This window comes from Lepisosteus oculatus, chromosome 24 (genome assembly GCF_040954835.1).
Source record: "Lepisosteus oculatus isolate fLepOcu1 chromosome 24, fLepOcu1.hap2, whole genome shotgun sequence".
In the NCBI taxonomy this organism is placed as follows: Eukaryota; Metazoa; Chordata; class Actinopteri; order Semionotiformes; family Lepisosteidae; genus Lepisosteus; species Lepisosteus oculatus.
The window spans coordinates 4,452,648-4,474,787 of NC_090719.1; the positions used below are offsets into that span (position 1 = coordinate 4,452,648).

Here is a 22,140-nt window from a genome sequence, read left to right on the forward strand (position 1 = left end):
AAAGCAATTCGTTTAGGGGGCCGCTCCTGCTTTCGATGACGTTTTTACATCGCTCTCGTCGTTCCTTGATGACGCAAAAGTGGGTCGCCTCCTGCAAGCTCAGGTTTTCGGACGTGATTTGAGAGGGGGCGACTTCTCTGTTCATTCAGTAAGTATTTTGACAGCTTGAAAAGCAGACATTCGTTGTTGTTTTTTACATTAAACATTTTTAAGCTTTGTATTGCGTAGAAAAAAACCTGCCCCCCTCTTTCTCCCTCCCTTTCTTTTTAAGTTCTAGTGTTGCACTTCAACGGGGACTCGTTTATTAACCTACCGCAGTGAGCACGTTTTAGCTCATTGAAGGTTTTGTCTTGACTGTTATAAAGGTTGTAGTTGTAATGTTAATTTTAAACATTTTTATACAGTACCGCAAAAGGACCCACATGTCTTTAGATAAATTGATTTCAGGTGTGTTGTACAGAATAATGGAATAAAATAAGCGTCGGACAGCGGATATGATACCGTGTTAAAATGGTATATTTTTCTAGTTCGAAGCAGGATCTACTCATTGCGTATAAAGCAATACATCACTTTTATGCTAATAGCACTTGGAGTTCTTTTGGAAGGGCAGAAGAAAAACCTGCTTGGTGAAAATCCAGGAATTCTCGGAAACATTCATAAAACTCGTGGCCCAAATGTCAATAAGACGCTGCTACCGAAAAGATTGAACGGTTTCTACAGCTGCAACGTATCACAAAGGAGCTGCGGCCTGCAGGTTAAGTTGCTTTCTGTCCACAACACTTAAGAACACGGGCAGACGGGAAATTGCTTGCAGATTCCTAAGGTTTGGAGAAATGCGAAGTTTGGATTGGGAAGCCGACATGCCATCTGGGTGGAAAAGAAACCAATGGTACTATTGTACCCTGCGTGTTAAGTGAAACGGCGTCTGCGGCTCTCGAGTGCTCCTGGGTGAGGTTTAGTCTGGACAGAACCAGGAAACTGTTTGGGCTGCCAAGTCTACGACTTGTTTTAGGGTTTCGTGTCGCCTGTTGTAAGCAGTCCAGGAGATGCCTGGTTCCTTAAAGGTGTTTTTTTTTTGGATGGTTTTACCATTTCCCCTTGCGGCGAATACGTTTTCTTATTTAGGAGTGGAAAGCAGTCCTAGTTTTTGTTTTATGTCCCCTCTTTCTGAGATCCTTACCTTTCTCGGAAGCTCACAGTGTTGGCAGTGATTGGATTTTTGAATGTTGACTAAATGACGCTACACTTACCATAGACCTTATAGTACATTTTGGTTATATTATTTGTTTAAAAAAAGCTTCTTTTTTTTTGCCTGTGGTCTGTAATACTTACAGTCAACAGTGTGTGGATTTACGGACGCAATCTCTAAATACCAGATTAAACATGTAGCATTCAGCTAAGAAATAGTATGGGGAAAATAAGTAGATTGAAACATAACTTCCCTGATTGTCCTTTGTGCTGTTTTAGTATGGATTATAGAGCAGATTAAGAGGTGACCCCAGGAATACATTTGGTCTTGAATTCTAACTTTTGAAACCATCTTTACTCGTCATTGGAAGCAGAACTAATTAAAATCATTTGCCAGTTCCAATGAATTCAACAGAATGTTTTGCAAAGAACCGGGTTGATATTTTAATTGTAGTGGATTGGAGTCCTGGAAACGGTGAATAAAAGGAGAGTTTTGTTTTGTAAAACATTTTGATAAGCCAGTTAATCGGTGTATATTTGATTGTGTGGTGTTTTCATCAGTTAAGTCAACACAAACGACAAACAAAATCGCCTCCAGGTTTACATTCTGCTAACAAGCAGTAGCTATAACAAACTCATTAAATATCTCATTAATTCTTAATGACCTTGAACAGTAGATTGCCCTATTTTCCACAAGTAAAATTGTGCTTCATTTTTAATGACCAAACTTTGAAAATGACAACAACTTTGTCTTAAGCAAAGGAAAAATAAATATTCCATTAATGGGACAGATCAGGGGTGTCAACCTTCTGGAGGGCTTTGTTTCTTTTGTTTTTTTATTATATAGTTATTCATTTAACCCTTTTTATTGTAATAGTTTACCCTTGCTCCAAAGTTTTAATTGATAACTGCACTTTTTATGCAGTGCATGGTGTGATTTATCGACTGGGGAAAAAAGACCTGAAGAAACATACTGCATGTGACTAATAAGAAAATACTTAGATTAGTTTAACTGACAGCTCAGGTTGCAACAGCAAACAGGTCCTCAAGGAATACATTTTGACAGCCCTGAAATAGATACTTATTGTTAGAGTAGTACACAGGGGCTACAAATGAAATTATTCTGGATGTCTTAATTAGTGTTAGGTTGTTGATGTGTGTCCCATCCAATCTGTCAGCTTGTTTACTCCTGACATCCACATCTCTTTGTGTAAAGCTGTGCACCTTTTGATTCGACTTGATTGAAATTACATTCACCCAAATTAATTTCTATGAATCACATAGACACCCTTTTGCCTGCGATCATTAGATGTGGGTGGTTGTTTTGCACAGAGAAAAAAGCTGTTGTGAGGCCCGAACTTGATTGTGTGTGTTGGTTGGTTGGAGATCATGTTTTCTTTTACAGGAAATTCCTTATCTACAGGTTGAAACATAGTAAACACCTTTGGTGAATATAAAAGATGCACGTAAGATATCCAAGCCATGTCCAACATCCTCTTTCAGTGCGATAAGGACCTTAACACTTACAGTACATTTTGCAAAGCATTCTTACTCTTCAGATCAGTTACAGTTGGATGATCACACACACAAGGAAGCCAGCTGCCCCAGTTGTTTAAACCTGGATTCAAAAAGAAGGGCCAGTATTGTACCTAACACCTGGACATAGTTTTTTCTGCATGACTTCTGTTCTGAAGGCAAACATTGTTTCGTAGTGCTTGCCGATAGTAACAATTCTTACTGACAACAAAGCCATTGAAGTGATGGATTTAAACCTGTTTGTCTGTCAGTGAACCCGTTCCCTCTCCCCCCCCCGTCATTAAGCAAGATAAAATCAGAACCTGGCTTTGTTTAGAGAAGCAGAAGGGGTATTTCTTCTTACGTACGTGTGCTAAAACAACACTGTTGAGGTATTATTGATGCAGTGGAGAACAGCAGACTTTAAACAGAGACTGTCTGAATTGTCTTGGCCTGTGGTCTCTGCAGAAAGACAAAGTGAGGTTATATTTTGACTAGGAGGAAATTGTAAACCAAAGTTTAACACTTGAGGGAACTGAAGAGATCCACCTGTTTCTGGAGAGCATTTAATTTTTTTTCTTCATTTGATTAAGATGACCATGAATAGCACTGGTTTATTATACATGTATAGGACCTTTTTAATTTTAGTATTCAAAACAAAAAGAGAGCTTCACGCGCCAGTATTTCGGTTGTCTGGTTTGTCTTGGTGCTTGAGCAAATTTCCAGATTGGATTTGTGTTTTCTTGAAGTAAAGTCCCAATGCAAGGTTTTTTAAAAATCAGTCTTCGCCAAAAAAAATGAAGCCTTGGTGAAGTAATTCACCTTAATATTCGTTTTCATCTCTGCAGGATCTCTGCACGAAGTCCAAGTCTGCATCAGTGGATCACTGGACATTAGTTGTCTTTTAATTCTGTACTGCATTAAGTTCCTTCATATGTCACACTTTCAAACTTTTGAAAGCTCTTAGGCATCAGGGCATTTTTTATTCTTTATAAAAAAAGTTATTGTCTGATTAGGCCTATAATTAATGGTCTAATTAGGTTTCTAACATTTAAATTATCGTTCCTGTTGAACAACTTAAAAGTTGATTTAAGGCATCTTTATACATTTTTATTGCAGATAGGGTGCAGAAGTTATTTAAGTGTTACAAATTACTGAAGCAAAGTAGAACTTATTGAAGCCAAATTTTGCCTTTATTGAAACATCTGTTATTGTGATGTACAGTAGGCAATTTACAGTAAGCAATTTTTTTTTTTTCCGCATGAGCACTACACCAGGAAATCTCTGGTTCCCAGTGTGAGAATTTGCCATTCAGCAGTGAAGATCCTTGAAGTTCTGTAAATAAAGTTTCTTAGGGTGATATTTCCGAGGTAGAGCCCTCTTCTGGTTAATCACAGTTACTTGTCTGTACAGCTTGCTCAGTTTTCGGCTAGTGCATCTAAAAGTCTCTTTTTTTCTTATACGGAAATGATTTTTTTTTCTCCATTGAAAATACTTGTTTCCCCGAGTCAATTTAAATGCATTTATGCCACATAAGAAGGCAAACGTTAAACCTGCACAGATGCTGGAATTTCTTGTGGTCTTTTTTTTGTCCAATAAAAACATAAAAAGTATTTTCAAGAAGTACTTTAACGCACTCCTGTGAATTAAGAAAGGGACATATCGTGACTGTAAACCCTAAGAATGAATACCTGTAAAATGAGATCAAGACAAATACTGCCTAAAAGACTGGATTTATAATTCTGATCACGTGACCACAAAAAGATTTGAAGGTGTATCATATGGGGCCCTATAAGTACTGGATGTATGCAAACACTAAATCGTGGCTGCTGGGAATTTTTAATTTCTCAGCCAGCCACAGGTGAAACCTCTTGGGTAGTCCTAACCCTGAGAAGCTGGTGGGAAGTCGGAGCCTCGAGGCTCATGAACACTCTCAAGACAAACACATTGTGTCAAGTTGTGCAATTCGTACACTCAGCATAGTCCATAGAACCCTCTCCCTGGGGAGATCTGCTTCCCTTTGCGGTTGTGTCGTTGCACCATCATTTGTTAAATATCAGAAAGAAAAACATACTTTTAATGCGCTCAATTCCCAGCTGGAATCTTAGATATAAACCAGGGATGTTTGTCGGGTAATTGATGGACATCTTTGAAGAATCATGTTGGCTGAAACATGCAGAATGAGAGGCAAAATAATATTCCGGAACATCAGTTCTGATGAGCACTGTGCCCCCTGAGGATTTGAAAGGGTGACAAGATCAGATTTATGAAGTAGGAAGCTGTTTGGACTCACTAGCGCTGTATTAATAGACTAACGCTTTTATACCTGTATATTCCAAGTGGAATGAGGAAATATGGCACAATCAATGCAGAATCAGAAAGGTCAAACTTATACGCTTATGCCTGTTATTTTGTTAAAAATATTTCTGCACGTCTACCGCAGCTTAGATGTACATTTGTTTTTAACGAAATTCCTTCAGCTTTGCATGCATCATAGGTAGTATTCCAGGGCCAGAGAATTTTTTTCCTTTGTTGATCAAATGCGCTCATCTTTTCTGGTTTAGGGAGGACGCTGAAACCTTTATGCGTTTTCTTTTCAGAGGGTCAGCGGATTCAGCACAGTGTGCCACGAAAATATCTGCCTTTGCCTCCTTATATCGTGGAGGGCTTGGTGCGGTCCCACCCTGCCCAGCATCCTTTGTCCTGTCAAGAGCTCTCTGTCTGCCTGAGATAAAGTGCCACCGTTTTGCTTGTTGTTCTTGCCTATAGAAAGCTGAGGTGCCAGCACAGTTCGCCACTCGGTTTATGAAAACGTGAACACTGATTTAATCCCGATTAGAGGCCTCTCCTTTTTGAAAGCATAAAGGCCAATGACAGAATGACTGATGCAGTGCTTGGCATGTTTGCAGAAGGAAAATGTTTAGTTAAGCAAGCTGCAAAGCCCAAACTTAACAATGCTGCCTTATCTTGTTACTGTAGCACTTCGGAGATGAACTGGGGGGGGGGGATAGTGGCTGTAACCCTTTAGCGTCGGTTGTTACACTTTTGAAAAATACTGCACATTCGTCCGCTAGGTTCTTTTAAAACGCCTGTTTAGTGTTCATTGCCACAGCGTGACCTTCAGTTTTACTGAAACTTTGCTGGAACCATTTCCGAAGAGCATGATTGGCCTATTTCATGTCAGCATTGCTCAAATGTGCTTGAAGCAGCACAAACAAAATTTCACCCAGGCCGAAACATTTTAGGACATTGCTTTGTGGCTCATTAAATGTTAACCTAATTATATTGTTCAATGACATATGATCCTAAATTAAGCCATTTGCAAGTGCCCTACTGTAAATTCCATACATTACTTATTGGTTCTCATGATTAGAATGTCAAAAGTAATCAAGCCGTGATCAACGGCGTGCTGCAAGAACAATTCTCGTCTCCTGTGCCGTTTCCATCTTTCCCTCGAAGGCAAATCAGGAACAATATGTTGGTGAGCAAAAAGAAAAGAAGAATAAACATTTCCAGCCTTTTCTTCATTCGTTTTTCATCTTGGCAGAGGCGATGGCAGGCCGTGTTATAGTGTAAGGTAAATGGACAAGAGCTGCAGAATTGTATTGTTAAGTGCCCGCTCTCCTCAGGCTCCAGTGTGTGGCGGCACTCACAGCGATGGCACTCAGTCGTGTTGGCCTCCTGCGGGCGGCGTGGAGCAGATCCCTGCCGGCTCTCGTGGGGTCGCCTCTGGAGTCAACTACGAGACGTCTCCTTGTCCTCCCCCACAGCTGCCAGCAGTGTGGGGGCCTGCTGCCAGCCCAGAAGAGGCATTACGCGACCAAGAAAAGCAAAGGTAAGGAGTTTCTCCACTCACTGGCTGCTGACCTGCACCGCTCTGTCTCATATGTCCATGATAGGCTTCTGAAGCCTGGATCGGTATCCCTCCTGTTATTTCTTAACTTCAGTTTGCTTTGTGCAAAGCCTGCTTCGGCGATCGATGAAGAAGTGAACGCCGGTATCTCGTGCAGCAAGTGCAAAGTGGCTCATTACCACTTACAAGAAAAATCCTACTTCTGTCTCAATCTAGTGCCTTGATTTGTAATAGCTATGATCAGCAGCTGATATGTGTTTCTTTCCCTTTCCTCCCCCCCTCACTCTGCAGCGAGATCTCTTAGCTCTCAAGTACTGTAGCAACTACTGTCTTTTCTCCTCCTCATTTGCAGCTAAAAGTAAAGGACAAGCTAAAGTGAATATCAATTCAGCACTAGTAGAAGATATCATTAATCTGGAGGAGGTGAAAGATGAGATGAACGCTGTGGTGGTGAACCTCAAGGAAGATTATAGCAGGAATTTAAGTATCCGGACGTCACCTGGTATGTGGCTGCAACTTAATATTCTTTTCATACATTTTCCTTCTGAATCTCTGCTAAGTTGTGTGAAGCAAGTCAGCATAGTGCAGTGTAAAGTTGCCTCCATTATCATTATAATGATGAATGCGTGGATTTTAATACATTGAAAAGTGCAGTGTTTCTCAAGCAAAGTGAACAGATAGTATCTTTTTCAATAAAATTCCTGAACTCGAGCAGCCAGATGCAAGATGTTTGGTGGGACACAAGAATGGTAAGTCTTCAGCCAGTGCGGGGAGGGGAACTGTCACCACTGTTCTGTGTGATTCCAAGGAAAATGCACAGTACAAGTGCTCGTTCCTCATGAATTGGAAGCTAATGGCACAGTTCAGTGCTCGTTTTCTTCCGTCATCACCAGGGTTATGTGCAGAGCAAATCGGAGCCGTCTCCGTTTCCTTAAGCACTTCCATGTCAGTGCACCTCGGCTCTCGTCTTTGGCGTGCCCAGAGCTCCCCGGGGGGGGCGTGCTCTCTGGAAGCATGCTGGAGAGCTCTGCAGGGGGATGTTTACTCTTAGACGTGGTCGGGTTTACCAGGGATAAACCGCACGCGTCAGCCTGATTAATCCATTTAGCTGGCACAGAGCTTTTTTTTTTTTTCACGGCCACCGACACAATGCAGAACTGGCATGCTGCTCCAAGCAAAACGCGATCTGTTGTGTGCTTCTGCTTCAGGTGTGAAACAACGTTAGACTCAGTTTGTCTCCACTTTAAAAATTTTTTTTTGCATAATTGCATCATTTGTTTGCTACAAGCATTTTAGATCGGCTATATAAAACCAACACGGTAACTTTAAGTTTTTAAATGTAGTTACAGTTGGGGAATTTTTAGTGAATGTCTTATAAAATATTTTTCAAATTGTCCAATACTTTGATACTCGAAACGATTCAGCGACATCGTCCCTTTGTTAATAAGGCCAACCTCGGACTCGCTGCAAGGAAATGAGAAGCTGCAAGGTTTGGGAATGACATGAAATTTAACTTGGAATAAAACGCGCCATTTGTCAGATGATGAAATTTAATGACATCATTTGTAGTCGGAGGGCAACAGTTTATTAATGCACTCATCTGGTTTTAATTATTCCTTATGTTTATTGTAAAAGAAAACTGAAAGGCACCTACATTTAAGGAAGAACATTGCTGTGAAATGATTCATCACCCCACGATTGAGCATCAGCCTATCATTTTTTAACTGCACTAAGTTAAAGGTAATACATGCACATCTGGATACAATGTAGAAGTTACAAAGTTGCTTTACGGCCTACAGGGTTAACATGAGGTCTCTTGTTCTTTTTGGATAGCAGATGCTCAGAACAGTATATAGTATAGGGGGGATGTTCTCGAAATGCATTCATCAGACAACAGCCATTGGCAGTAAGACAGATCTTTATGATGTCATCTTGGCTGTGTATCTTGTTGGTGCTAAGGAGAAATTATGGTGAAGAGCTATAGCATCTCTTGGAAAAAGAATGTACCTCAAAGTTCCATTCTGTATGGGATCTGGATTTTGTTTTGCTCTGCTGTGATTGCAGTGCTGCATTTGGTGCAAACTTTTTAATTGATTTTTTTAATAGCTCTGTAGATGCATTATCCAATATAATTTGTCTAAACAGTTCGTTAAAATTTGGGATTAAAATACCAAATGCATAAACTTGGGCTCTTTTTATTTTGTAACCGATGATGGTAAGTGGTAAGTATAGACCAGGGATGGGCAAATTCCGTTTCGAGGGCCTGAGAAGGATCTGGATTTTCCCCAACTTTGAAGTTCGTTGCATAGTTGAACTACAGTAATTGTTGATATGAAAAAGTCAAAGTGTTTGTTTTTTAGGTCTTAATCAGACACGAAATGGAAATGGCCTGAAAAATCTCCTAAAACTCCAACCCATGGGGTCTGCAATTGTGTATCCTCTGTTTATTGAATATTAAAATACATTAATTTATAGGACACACAACACAGGTTTTGATTTTGTGCTGGTATTTTATCCAGGCCCAGATACAGAGAGAGAAGGTTTGTTAACGAGCTCTCCGTAGTGTTTTGCGTCCGTACCCCTTGGCTGCAGACGGTTTTCATCAGGTATCACTTTGTGTGACTTGTATTGCAGTACAGTAACGCTTTCAGAATCCATCGAGTTAAGCAATGTCCTGACCAGGAAGAGTCCAGTTTTGTTAATCACTTCCTCACTGATTTTTTTTGGTGAAAGGGAAATGTCAGGATGTCTAGTTGAAGTGTTAGCAGATGTTGGTGAAGAAGTCAGTTTTCAGGTAATGCTCTGGCAGACCAGGAAAAGTCCAATTGATGCGAAATTAGTCTTCTGACAGATTCCATCATAACGGTGTCACAGCTCCTCTCCAGAGGCTGGGGACGAAGTTTCGGCATCGCAGACAAGCCAGCCTAGACAAGTCGTTTTTATTCGCGAATAAAGAGTGGGTATTGTCTATATTTAAAAAAAACCCCACCAGGTTATGGGTTTTCATTCTGTTCTTTTTTAAAATTCCGTTACTTTACCATTTCATAGGGATTCTATAATTCAGCAGTTTTTATTTGAAAATATATGATTATGAGACTTATCAGAATTTTAAAAAAATATTTTTGTCAAATTCTGTTATAGTTTTCGTGGTGTCCTGTATTATAGTGGTACATGAAGAATAAAAATGTAAATATAGGTAGTTCCTCAATTTACAAGAAGTACCAGCATTGCAGTGTGTTCCTGAAAGATGCCATGTAATTCAAAATCATGTAAATTTATAAAACAAAACTGTGTGAATTAAGCACATAAATCCAGAACTACTGGTTCGTAACTGCAAAGATGAGCTGGTGGTTAGTACCGAAACTGTGACAGTGGCATAAAACATTTTGTGACATTGATAGTGACTTTTAACTGACTAACAAAAAGTGCATGGAATAATAAAGGGTGTGAGTTAAATTAACTCAGAAATTAGTTTAAAAATATCTGTTATTTGTTTTTATTGGGAGCAAAATGGCAAATGGCGGATTGAACAGTAATTGTTTGACAAATGTTTGTCAATTGTCAAACAATTTGACAATTTGTAAGTCAGTTGTTTGTCAAAATGGAAAATCGGACAATGACATGAGAAGACAGAATAAAAATCTGATGAAGTAACACAAAAGCTTTTTAAGACGCGTGGAGCTAAGTATTTGAACATGGATGTGTAGCCATAAAAAGAAATACACTTGGTTCTTTTAAGTGAAGGATCACTCTGTATTTTTTTGATCCGTGTCTCTAAAACAAGAGAGAACATCTGAGGAGTTGTCCACACAATCATTTTTTATCAGAGACCATTTAAAATTGCAGGACTTTTACCCAGATAGCTCATTATTTATAAGTGACTCTCATCTAGGTTAAAAGTTTGCATAGAAAAAAAAAAACCACTTTTAACGCATCTCGTGCATAGACTGAAATTAGTTCTGAAAAAATATTTTCCAAAGGCCAAAGAATGAAGGATCAAAGGCAATTAAACTGTACAAAGTATGTTGGCGAATAACACTGCACCCCAACCTCGTATTGCAAGCATCCCTTCAGCACAGAAAAAAAAAACCAGCTTGTGAGTTGAAACAGACTGACTGACGAGAAGCTTTTTGGCTAGTGTATCTCTGTTTCCATGACTGGGGTCCACGCCGCAGAATGGAAAGGACAAATCCCAAACTCCTGAATATTGTGGAGAAGGAATTGTGGAGAGGCCACCTTCAAAGTGCACCTCAATGCACGATGGCCCGAAGTCACAAAGATTGAACAACCTACTCATTTCATTTTTTATAAACACAAATATATTATAAGGCCTAAATCACTACATAATCAAGATAGTGGCTTCTAAATTATAATCGACCCAATACAGTTTTAATTGGAGCTGAGGGTGAGACAGCCAGATGTGTGTTCAGCTCATTTGATCAGGAGCTCAGATTGTTTAGATTTGCCTCTCTGGGCTTTGCCAGCTCAAGTCTTTTATTAGTCTTGTTTTCTTTCTCTTCCTAGGTGCTTTAGACCACATCACAGTGAGCACAAAGGATGGGAAGTTTCCATTGAACCAGCTTGGGCAGATTTCCATGACGTCTAATCAGGTCATCCTAGTAAATATGACCAGCTTCCCAGAGGTACGTTCCAACACTGCTACAGTAAAGAAATAAAGCCTTAACCGTGTGTTTACTGCGACGTTTAATTAATCTTAAGCTTTTTAAATGAGACGTTCTCTTAGCATCCTTCCATTATCAGAGAGTCTCATATTCCTCCTAAGGGGTTGAGACGACACAGGGTTAGTCCCAGGACAATCAGGGAGCAAGGAGGAACTACAGTATAAACTAGACCGGACTTGAGTCCATCACAGGTTTCTTACAATACATTTGTAAAAACAGATGCTGATTTTAAATGTTAGTTTTATATGGGTTTCTCTGGTTAATGCCTGCTTTTAGAAAGCACAACCGTACCCCACAAAAACAGAAATGGCTGTTCTGATTATTCAAAGCTATGAGGTGGACCCCTAATCAGTAGTTATGTCGCTCGGCCATTTCCTTGACAGCCACTCTCCAGACTCAAGCACACAGGAACGTGTACAGTAGTGAAACAGTCCTATCACAAGATTCACCCATGCCTGCAAAATCTAGATGCTTTGCAACAGTTAGATTGTCCGGTCCCTAACCTTCTTATGGAGACCGTATACAACTATGTAAGAAACAGAAGATTAAATGGCAAAAAGTGGGGAAAACCAGTGACAGGGCAAAAGCAGGGTTGAGAAAAGAGAAAGACCTGGCCAGCCTGTATTTTTCTTTTTCCCAGAAAAATAAAAATGTCACGCACCAGAGCCAATATTAAGTGCGTTGCGTGAGCCGAGATCCCGTAAAATAAAGCAGAGGGTGTTAACTTATTCCAAACAGCCTGTTGAAAGCTTTCTTGATAAGCACAAAGCTATGGAAAGACTGTGGTGAGGCTCTTGAACCAAATGCCCAGACCACGGCTTTCATCTAATTCTTCGGTTTCCATCTAGGACCTTGCACATTTGCACGTAAGATCGCTGGCACCAAGGTCTTTGCAGCTGAAATCTGAATCTGTTTTTGCCGTGTTCAGACAAATTGATTGATTATTTGAAAATTACTTTGTTCCTAAAGCGCTCTTGAAACAAAGGCCAAGAGAATCTGGCAGGCTGTCAAGACAAAGGAAATGACCCAGGCTTCCACCTTGCATTGTCGATTTCACAAATGTGTTTTCTCTGCAAACACACACTTCAGAGAGATTCTTTTTTGGATGTTCTTGTTCTTTTTTGATAATGCCCTCTGCATTAATTTATGAGGGCTGTTCCAGATTTCGATTTGAGCGTTCTGAAAGCTGAATAAATGTGCTTTTCCCCTAGAAGACCAAGTCAGGTTGGAAAGCAAGAAAATATCCTGTTTTTTTTTTTAAATGTCGGTTTTACGTTAGTGCTTTGTCTCCCATTTTTCAGTATATAGACTGTGCTTCTCTATTACATTTCTTTTCTGTGCCATCAATTTCAATTCTCCAACTTTTTCACCTGGAAAATATTTAAGCAAATCAATTACTTGTATAATATTTTAATGAAAATGGCATAAAAGAGAAGCAGTGTACTGTTGAAAAGAACATTTTTGTGAGTTCCCACAACAGTTTAAAGCAAAACTATCAGAATGTCTCTCTTGTTTTTTTTCTCTGACGGTGCAGAATTAAACTAGAACAAAATCTGTTGCAATTTTCTTTTGAAGGAACTGGCTCATGGACTAAAGGACTGCTATAGCATAATTTAAATTAGCAGTGACCCTGTTAGAACAGATGTTGTATTCCTTAAGGAATAAAAGATCAAGAAACAACGGGTAAATTATGTGAAATATTTTAATTCTGTTGAACATTTTTTTCCCCCTCATAGGCCTTTTATTTAACTCAAAAGGGTTGCATGAGAATGAGAAAAATCTTATCATAAAGATGCTATTTGCCACTAGTGCTGTTAATATGCACTGCATAGCAATGTTTTTCTTGTGTTGCCTTTGAGTTCAAAATGTTCTGAGTCATTCAAGATCTAGGAACCACTGTGGGGGGGGGAGTAATTGATCACGATGGGGGGAAAAAAATGTTGTTTTGTGTCATGCAGTAATACTCCACTTAAGACCAATTGTGTTTGCTGACGTTCAATCAGGAAGATGGATGAAGTAATGATTCAGGGCTCTGGTCTGAGGAGAAACATCCAGTGACATGGGAAGAACATGACTTTTGAGCTTATTGAGGTTAGAGTTCTTAGCCAGAAACACTTATGATTCAGGCCTTTCAAGAAACGAATAAAGTTCATGACCGTGGGCACCCTTCCAAGCGTCCGAGACGCCAAACGTACATTACCATGCCTCTGCTGACACTTCTCTTGCGAGGCAGGGCATTGAGTCAAACTCAACAGTGAGCTGTTACTGAACACACTTTGCCACGTTCAGATGTACAGCTGGGGGTAAAGGGCTTGATATATTTTATCTGCAGTTTTTCCTTTTGGTTTCAATCTGAAGCTGTCTTGAGAGAGAAGCTTGCTGCTGGACTTCACATGGATTTTGCGAAAGCTTCCCCTATGTGGAGAAGACAGTCTTGCAACATTAGGTCTTGTTCTCATTTGGCTACATCTCTGGGTATTTTAACTACAAGACGGATCTCAAAGTAAATTTCCTTTAACCTGCCCAGGGTCACTTCGTCTTGAGTCTTTTTTTCTTTCGTGATCTAGACATGCTCTTTCCATCGCAGACAGTGAAGTAAATTCAATTTACAGCCACAACTGCACTAAAAGGACACAGTGTGAGATTCTCTGTTCTCACTACCTAATAATGTACTAGATTTTAATGCTTTTGTAGTTTTTAAAGAAGTTGCTTTTAGTGGATACAGTGATATCGGAGTAATATATCTGAATATTTTTGGTGTATGATTTGGACCAGCCTGGGTTTTTGTGTGGTTACTTTATGTACCAAAAGGTTGCAATTGCAATTTCAGCCAGTAGAGGGCACTGTTGCTATAGCAGGCAATCAAGGCTCAATGGAGTGTATTTAGAGGAAGGTGCTACTGTAGTAGTATTAGGTATTTATCTTACTTTATATCAAGTATTTGACAAATCTTGGAAAAAATCACAGCACTTAACAGGACAGTTCAGTTTCTGATCTACATTTGTGTGCATTGCTCCTCTTTTTCCAGCATTTCAACAACAACAACAACAAAAAAAAAAAACAACCACAAAGGATCCTTACAGCTTTGTAACAAAGCTACGTCTCATTGGTAAAACATTACTCTTTCTGAAATGTTCCTGGTTTGGTTTGTCTAAACAAAAAGAGTTGACGCATTTTGCGGTCTGCTGTTCTGGTAACAACCAAAAGTTGCCTGGAGGAAACGGGTTTTCTTTTTTCTGAGCTGTGAAATTGACCAGTGTGGTGTGTCTGTATAAAACACTGAAACTGAGTTCAGCAGGTTCATACCAGTGCCTGTGGTAATTAATGGGCTGTGCATGTCTGTTCATAAGTGGGAGTCCTGGAGGAACAGTGGCCATTTCACTGCCTATACCAACAGGATTTTCTTTTTCTCTTCAAAAACTGAATGATATTTGGTCTATATGAGTTTGCTGTCCTAGAGTTGAACACTCTGAGGAAATGGTTCTCTGCTGACAGCTCTGGAAATTGAAATAGCCTGGAAGATGGACTTAGCCTGAGAAGACGTTTACACATTGCAGTCAGCATCGTGTGGTCGTCTTCTTCTTCACCTGTCCTCCAGTGGTAATGATGCTGAACAACTCAATTGCCTTCAATTATCCAACACCAAGGCAACGATAATGTAGAAGTGACTGCAGACGGGCAAAAACAAACACTTTCTTAATGAATCCAATAAATGAAGTGTGTCCCCAGGAGAGGGCATTGTTTTAGTCATTTAAATCAAATCTAAAGTGCATTAACAACTGGAAACTCAGCTGTCATAAAAGTGACTGATAAAGGGCAGAAAGCATTAATTAAGTTCTAGTTGAGTTCAAATTATAATATAATTACAAAAACTAAATGGCTGGTACATGCAGTGTACGTTTTACAAAAGCTGTGGGTGTTATTTTAGGTTTGCATGTCAGTTTTGCAGCTTTCCATGAGCAAAATTACCTTAAACTTGTAAAACCTTGCTTTGCACCGTAGGAAATGTTTAACATTTTCATTTATAAGATTAGTCTTGTGTCTCAGCATTACTAAGCTACTAGATTCTAAAACTAACTATGGATGTTGACAAAAATCCCATTTCCATTAAATACCACCAAGTTCAGAATCGGTGGTATTTATTTCAGTGCATTAACATCTTTGATGCCCGATTGAACAGACTTACAGTATGTGTGATGTTCTCTATTATACCGTCTTAGCAGAGAGCGTAAACAGAAGTACTGTAAAGTCCTTTTTTTGGGCTATAAATTTGCATGTCAATCACCACCCCTCTGAAAAAAATAATTTAGAGAAGCAAACGTATACACTTATACAAAGTTATATACATGTTTTACATATTTGTAAATATGTATACATTACAACTAAAGAAATGTATAATTCATTGTCATTTTTGTTTAGTTCTTGGCTCTCGAATGCTTATTCCACATAGTTTCTGAAAACCTGTCATTTATGCATTGGCAATTGCTAGTATTAGGTTTATTACTATATATTAAGTGGATGATGAGGTCTAAGTAAGGCTGGAAGGTATACAGAAACAAAGTTTGACAGTCTACTACTTAACTACATTCAACATATAGTTACAACTTTCCAAAAGTTTTTTCCCCCCTGAATGCATCAGGCGATTCAAAAACTGCAACTTTTTTTAAATTTCAAGAGTGAAATTCTTTCTCTGTTAACCATGTTCATCAAAACACAAGCTGCAAAATTACATGTATCTGCTACAGACACGAAGAACGCTCGTTTTAAGAATTCCAAAGAATTATCTATGCGTAGAAGACCAATCGCAACTGTAACTGCTTTTAGAAAACACTGATGTAGCTCAGATATGTAGACATCTTATGAATCAATTATCATAGAAGTTTGCTTAACCAATAGAATTACAAATACAATTGAAGCTGTTTGCCTTCCTTATCAAGTAAGTGCATAAAAGGTAAGCTGTAGCTTCTCCTGTCAGAACCATGCTCCTAATTGCAAGGAGGGTGTGTCTCTTTGGCTGAATTTACAGTACAATAAACTCCTCTTCCGCTCGACAAAAAGGTCTCCAGTGGATTTTTACTCTACCAGAGCGTGGCATGTATTTTGTTTTGTTTTTTTACTGCATATATTAGGGGAAACCCTGGTCAAGAACACAAGAACACTGCGTGCACCTCTGTGTTCTTTCAACGCAAAGCCCAGCAGACTTTGCTCCATCGCAGGCAAAGTCACTTATATCCTCCAGCTATCCCCCCCACCTGAACTGCTGCTGGGTTTTTTTTAAGCTCACTCTCCCCCCCCTTCTTCCCCACTCCACTTTCTCACTTTATCTCTGCAACACCACAATATCAAAAAAAGGGACACAATTCCCTAATTCAAAGAGCGATCAAAGGCAGCCTAAGCCAGTATCACTTCCTGATATTCCTGAAAACAGAAGTAAATGTTTCCATGTTCTGGCAAGGCTGGGTTCGCAAAGCCAGAGGCTCCCCTCCTGGCAGCTGGCAGTAATTATTCTGCTAATGCCCCCGTGTCTTTTGATCCGACTTGCAGGCCACAGCGGCCGCCACCAGGGCCCTGAGAGAGAGTGGAATGAACCTGAACCCGGAGGTGGATGGGACAGTGATCAGGGTGCCAGTTCCTAAGTAAGTAATTTGAGGTCAAGGGCTGTCCTGATACAGCGACGGTTCCCGCCGAGCGAGGCTCATTTCCTTCTTCCTCAAGCAGCGAGCGTGCTTTTGTCCGTCTGCTCAGAGGGTTGATTGATAGCCCTCGACATCATCTTAACTCTGAGTCCCAAAACTTCTTTGCTCTGAGAATATAATACAAATAGCACTAATTATGATGCAAGAAGATTTTCTAGTAACATTTTGTCCTAGATGCATCCTTCATTCGTGTTTATTGTACAAATTCGAACAGTTGAATGCCTGTGCAACAGATCTGCATTCTGTTAGTCTCAAAATCCTGGATTCAAAATCTGCAGAAGAGCTGAAGTGTGTAATATATCGATAACAATGAGGCTCCTTCTGGCCCCCAAGACAGTTTGAGATTAGATGCGTTCTAGCAGGACTGTGGTAGGATTATTTTGATTGTCATTCAAGTATTTTTTTAGAAATGCAAAATACAGTGAAATTTGATGGACAAAACATTCTCTCCTAAAAATGTAAAGCAAATAATGTCTCCAGTTATGGTCTGGATGTCTTTTTTTTTCCCTTCACATTTACACTTCTGTGTGTTGTTTCTGCTTTATTGGCTATGTGAAGTGATAGGTTTTTCCAGACCAATTAACTTCTGAAAATAGGCCTTCAGACAGAATGGTGAAGAAAATATGCACATAATTTTCACTGGAGGAAAGGCCCAGAAATAAAATTGGGAACATTAAAATAATAACCCAAAAATATTTTATATTGCAGTACGTATTTTGCCTTTTTTTTATTAATACTTCCTTCATTTACTCCTGGCCATGCGATTCTAGTCTTGTGCTGAGCAGAACAACTCAGAAATGATTGACAGGGCTTATCCATATATACATATATACTGTATAAAGTCCCATCCCAGCTTACAGTTTATTTTCATCTGGCCTTTGAATACTTCTAGCACTTGGCAAAATCAGAGTTGAGCATAGAAGTTATGAGTTGATAAATCCCTAAAGCAGGATAATTAAATTCCCATTTGTAGTCCAAACCTCAGTATAATATCAAAGGTTTAAGCTTTATTATAGGATTTGTATAATGATTTTTTTTTCCCCCCATCAGTGCATGGCAATACAAAGTAATGCCCTGTTTTCTGTAAATCTAGTGCTTTTTACTGGAAGAAAGGGGTCACAAAACAGCTCTTTTGTTTGTTTTACGCAGTAGTATTTGACTTGAGGTTGGTCAGAAAGCACAGAAACACTGATCAAGATGCACTTTCTTTATGGGGCGTGGAGATTTAGTTGGCCTGGCTTTCATTTTTTTTTTCCATCCCCCTTGGGTGCTCGTTTACAAGATGAATGGCTGATTGGTCTGAATATAATCCCTAGAAGGCATTAGTCATTAGTGCCAATGCAATGCATGATTAACTAAAGCTGCATGCCTTTGGTGAAGAGCAGACTGGATCTGAATAGTTATAGACTGAAGTGTGTTGTGCTACCAGAGCAGTATCTTCACATTTCAGCTTCCTGTGCACAAGGAATTTCTGTTTAGTTACTATTGCAGTACTTGCTTGGTCCCTCTCTCCAAAAAGTTTTGTGTCGTATTCCTCCGAAAAAGTATTTCATGTTATTTGCCATCTGAGCTCTCGCTATCCGTTAATAACCGTTGTTTACCTCTTTTAATAGGACGGCACTGCAGCTGCTTTGTGCTCTGAGCAAGCAGAAACGCCCATTCCAGCAATCATTCGGAACTACAGAAATTTGCATTTCCAATATCGCTTGCTTGATTGGCCTTGAATTACTAATTAACTTAATTGGAGGTTTTTTTTTATATATAAACAGATGCCATTCGTGGCATGTGTTTGCAAACAATATAATTATGTTCTTGTAAAGTTTCTGGCTGGCGCAAACAAGTAGATTACATCACGTCCACATTCAGAGCATTGAAAGGCAACCATTTATGCTGTGGTTACTTAGTCAGCTGGGTTGATGGAACAGTAGGCTGGAGTATTGGTCTTTTTAAAGACCAGCACTACAGTGATGCTGAATGTGAAAGATTTGTAATAAAATTATGAGCAAACAGTGTACAGTCCTGCTTTTCTGTTCCCTTTGCCCCCTTTATTTCTATTTTGTCATCTCATTCTGTTTTAAAGAGTTACGAGAGAGCACAGAGAAAACCTTGCGAAGCTTGCAAAGCAGTTTACCAACAAGGCAAAGGAGTCCCTAAGGAAAGTAAGAACCAATGCACTGAACCAAGTCAAAAAATCAAAGGACACCGTTTCTGAAGACACCATCAAGCTAATAGAAAAGCAGGTAAATGCAGTTTTTGGTGGTTGCTGGTTAAGATTACGGAATTACTGTAAGCCGATGCAATTACTGTATGTAATTACTCTGAACACAGCAGTTGCTTTTTATGGTAAAGATCATTTTTTTCCTAACTTCTAAAGTGAAACATGATCCTGTTATGGGGGGAAAAAAACACGTTTTCCAAATAGTCCGTTTTCCTTTGCAAAAAAAAAAATGCTGGATTTTGATTTATCATTTATAGATCCAGCATGGGATAAAAAGTGCAGCCACAAAAAATACTTAGAAGGTATAGAGAAGGAAACGATTTTAAACAGAATTTTTTAAATACTATGACATGATTTACTTCAGTAACCATTTGCTTTGTACACTGCTTAAAGGGGCTAAATCTAATGTAGTTCCAGCTGAATGGATTTGATACATAGTTCTTGAGTGGTGGGCATGTTAAAAACCTGTACACAGACCAATTTGAGTTTTCTCCTTGTTCGTTCCTCAACTATATCTCGCAGATACAACAACTGGCAGATGGGGTTGCTGTTGACTTGGACAATCAACTTGCCATAAAAACCAAGGAGCTTCTGGGATGAGATTGGTTCATGTTTTGGACCTTATGGACACTGGCCTGCAGAATACTGTCCATGGACATGTAAACCAACACCGACCGGAGCAGGACTCGGAACTCGGAATGACAAAACCTGCTTTCAGAACTTGTGCCTCCAGAAAACGCATTTGAGCTTGGCCCACTCAGCCAATCTGAAGTATTTATGCATTTCACTCATGCATAAACAAATCCTGGCTCTCTAATGCATCGCCTGTTTCTCCACACATTTGCAAGAAAGCACTGAAAAGTATAGACTTTTAATGTGATTTTGGTTTCTCCTTTTAATTAAAACCAATGCCGCAAATACTGTTGATTTAATATATGCCGTTTTAAAAGTAATGGGCTGGGTAGAGACGTTGAGTCTGTTACAGATTCAGGATTATTAATACTTTGCCAACATTGGTTTCAGGTCGTCTTTAAGGGGTTTTGCTCATTTAATCAGTGTTTCCACCATTTTAAAGGACTTAGCACAGCTACCAACATAAACAAAGTACAACTTGGACATTATTCATTGATGCTGTTTTGTAGAAACTCCTTTCATTATGCTTGTTTCTTGATTTTTGTTTTTTGCCTCTATAGCATTTCCATAAAAGTTTCATCGGTGTGGTGCGTTTGAGTTTACCATCAGTTTTCGTCTCTTCCCAGTGTAAAATATGGGCCCAGCATGACTGAATAGATTCCAAGGGCAAAGGAGTATTGTTGGTGTTTGTGAGATCAGATTTTGTTTTCGTTTGGAAAGCCCGGGTTCCAGCCCTCTGCTTGAAAGAACCAGTGATACACGGAATAAAATGTATGATTCCCTAAAAATCTTTGATATTCGTGGGTCAGCATCTTTGTAGAATGATTGCAGCTTTATCTTTAAATCGTCAAGATCTTATATTGTGCAGAGACTCACTTTGAATTCTCAAGTTTTGCTGCTTGTTTGTATATATACACACACTATAGTATATTAGACACAGTGTGTATTACAAATAAGTCTTTATCCCCTCATAAACTCCATTGTCCAAACTATGTTTTATAGTTTTTTTTTTTAATCTAGAATCACCAGTTTTATTTAGAATTTTTTGTTGTTTTACCTTCCTGATATGGAGTAGCCAAATTGGGTTTTGTCCACCTCTGCTTGCAGATGCAATGCCTGCGACCCCATACAGTCAGGGGGCGAATGAAGAAGTGCAGGTAGAGTCTTCTGACCCTCCCACCTTTTAGCCAGGTCACAGGCATCACAGCCCCGTACCAGAGGTTCAGTGCTGAGTGGAGAAGTACAGTACAGTATATCCCTCCATGATGGCATTGCAGACTTGCAGCCACAGGGGGGCACTGTGTCGCTGAGAACCCTGGCTGACTAATTGCCATCCTGCCCTCTAAGCGCTCACTCAGCCTGTGTGTTGCCATTTGGAGAATCCCAGCCTGTCCCAGCTGGATAGTGACGTGATCCGGGCTTGAATCCACATAAATAGAACTCAACCTCCAATAGGATGAGCATCTTTACTAGTTTAGCCACTTAGGAGGCCCCGGGATTTAGTTTGAAATATAATTCATATTGGTTAAATGAATGACTCCACAGCACTGTGCAGTAGATGAAGGGACACAAGTCGAAGTTTTAACTTTTTTTTTTTGTGGCACTATTTTATTGTAAAAAGAAAAGGTGAAATATGTTACACAACCGTAATACGGAGTGTCAAATCAGATTAATGTTTCAGTGAGCAAGTGCGTCGGAGAAGCACATCTGCCCATCTTGTTCTCCCTCTGAGTGACGGGTGCAACTCTGCTCCTGCTGGGATTCAATCGCAGTTGCTCATGGGCTCAGAGTTTCTCCCTAGACAGCAACCAGCTCTACTACTGCAAAAGACCGCATCTCTTGTTGTGGGAGAATCGTACATTATGTACTAAGGGGTTGACATGGTCTTATGGAAAAGGTTCTTGCCCTGTATACATATAGCGCATAACAGTCATTGCCATGACCTGAAACATGAAACAAAAGAAGCAATTGGTAATTCCATACTGTGCATACAATGCAAAGAGAGGTCCTGACAGGGTGTTGCCCTGTCCAAATTTCCCATTGGCCTTTACCAATGATGGCCTCCTAATAATCCTTATCTCTGAACTGGCTTCATTACTCTGTTCTCCTCACCACTGAGAGCTGTTGGGTGGTGAGCGTCCAAGTGGGGCTGCACATTGGTGGTGGTGGTGGTGGAGGGGGGGGGGTCCCCATTCCCTGTAAAGTGCTTTGAGTGGAGTGTCCAGAAAAGGGCTATATAAGTGGAATGAATTATTGAAAACTCCTCCCTAAACAATCATCATATAGTTTGAGTTTTGTTTTCCACAAACTCCTGATCTTGGCCGTGAGCTCCATACTGGCATTACTGTTCCCTTG

At 39.7% G+C, this 22,140-nt stretch overlaps 1 protein-coding gene across 3 annotated transcripts; it reads left to right on the forward strand.

The window, feature by feature from the left end:
* Positions 1 to 62: 62 nt before the first annotated feature.
* Positions 63 to 20,573, forward strand: mrrf (mitochondrial ribosome recycling factor). 3 transcript variants are annotated; one of them, XM_006640621.3, is made up of 7 exons: positions 63 to 148; positions 6,333 to 6,538; positions 6,909 to 7,058; positions 11,081 to 11,199; positions 16,783 to 16,874; positions 19,015 to 19,174; positions 19,675 to 20,573. In XM_006640621.3, the coding sequence occupies exons 2-7, from the start codon at positions 6,361 to 6,363 to the stop codon at positions 19,750 to 19,752; spliced, it is 777 nt and encodes a 258-aa protein (XP_006640684.2). In that variant the 5' UTR covers positions 63 to 148; positions 6,333 to 6,360; the 3' UTR covers positions 19,753 to 20,573. The 3 variants fall into 3 exon arrangements, with proteins under 3 accessions (XP_006640684.2, XP_015222344.2, XP_015222345.2); XM_015366858.2 differs by lacking the exon at positions 63 to 148 and adding an exon at positions 449 to 754; XM_015366859.2 differs by lacking the exon at positions 63 to 148 and adding an exon at positions 836 to 948.
* The last annotated feature ends 1,567 nt before the right edge of the window (positions 20,574 to 22,140 follow it).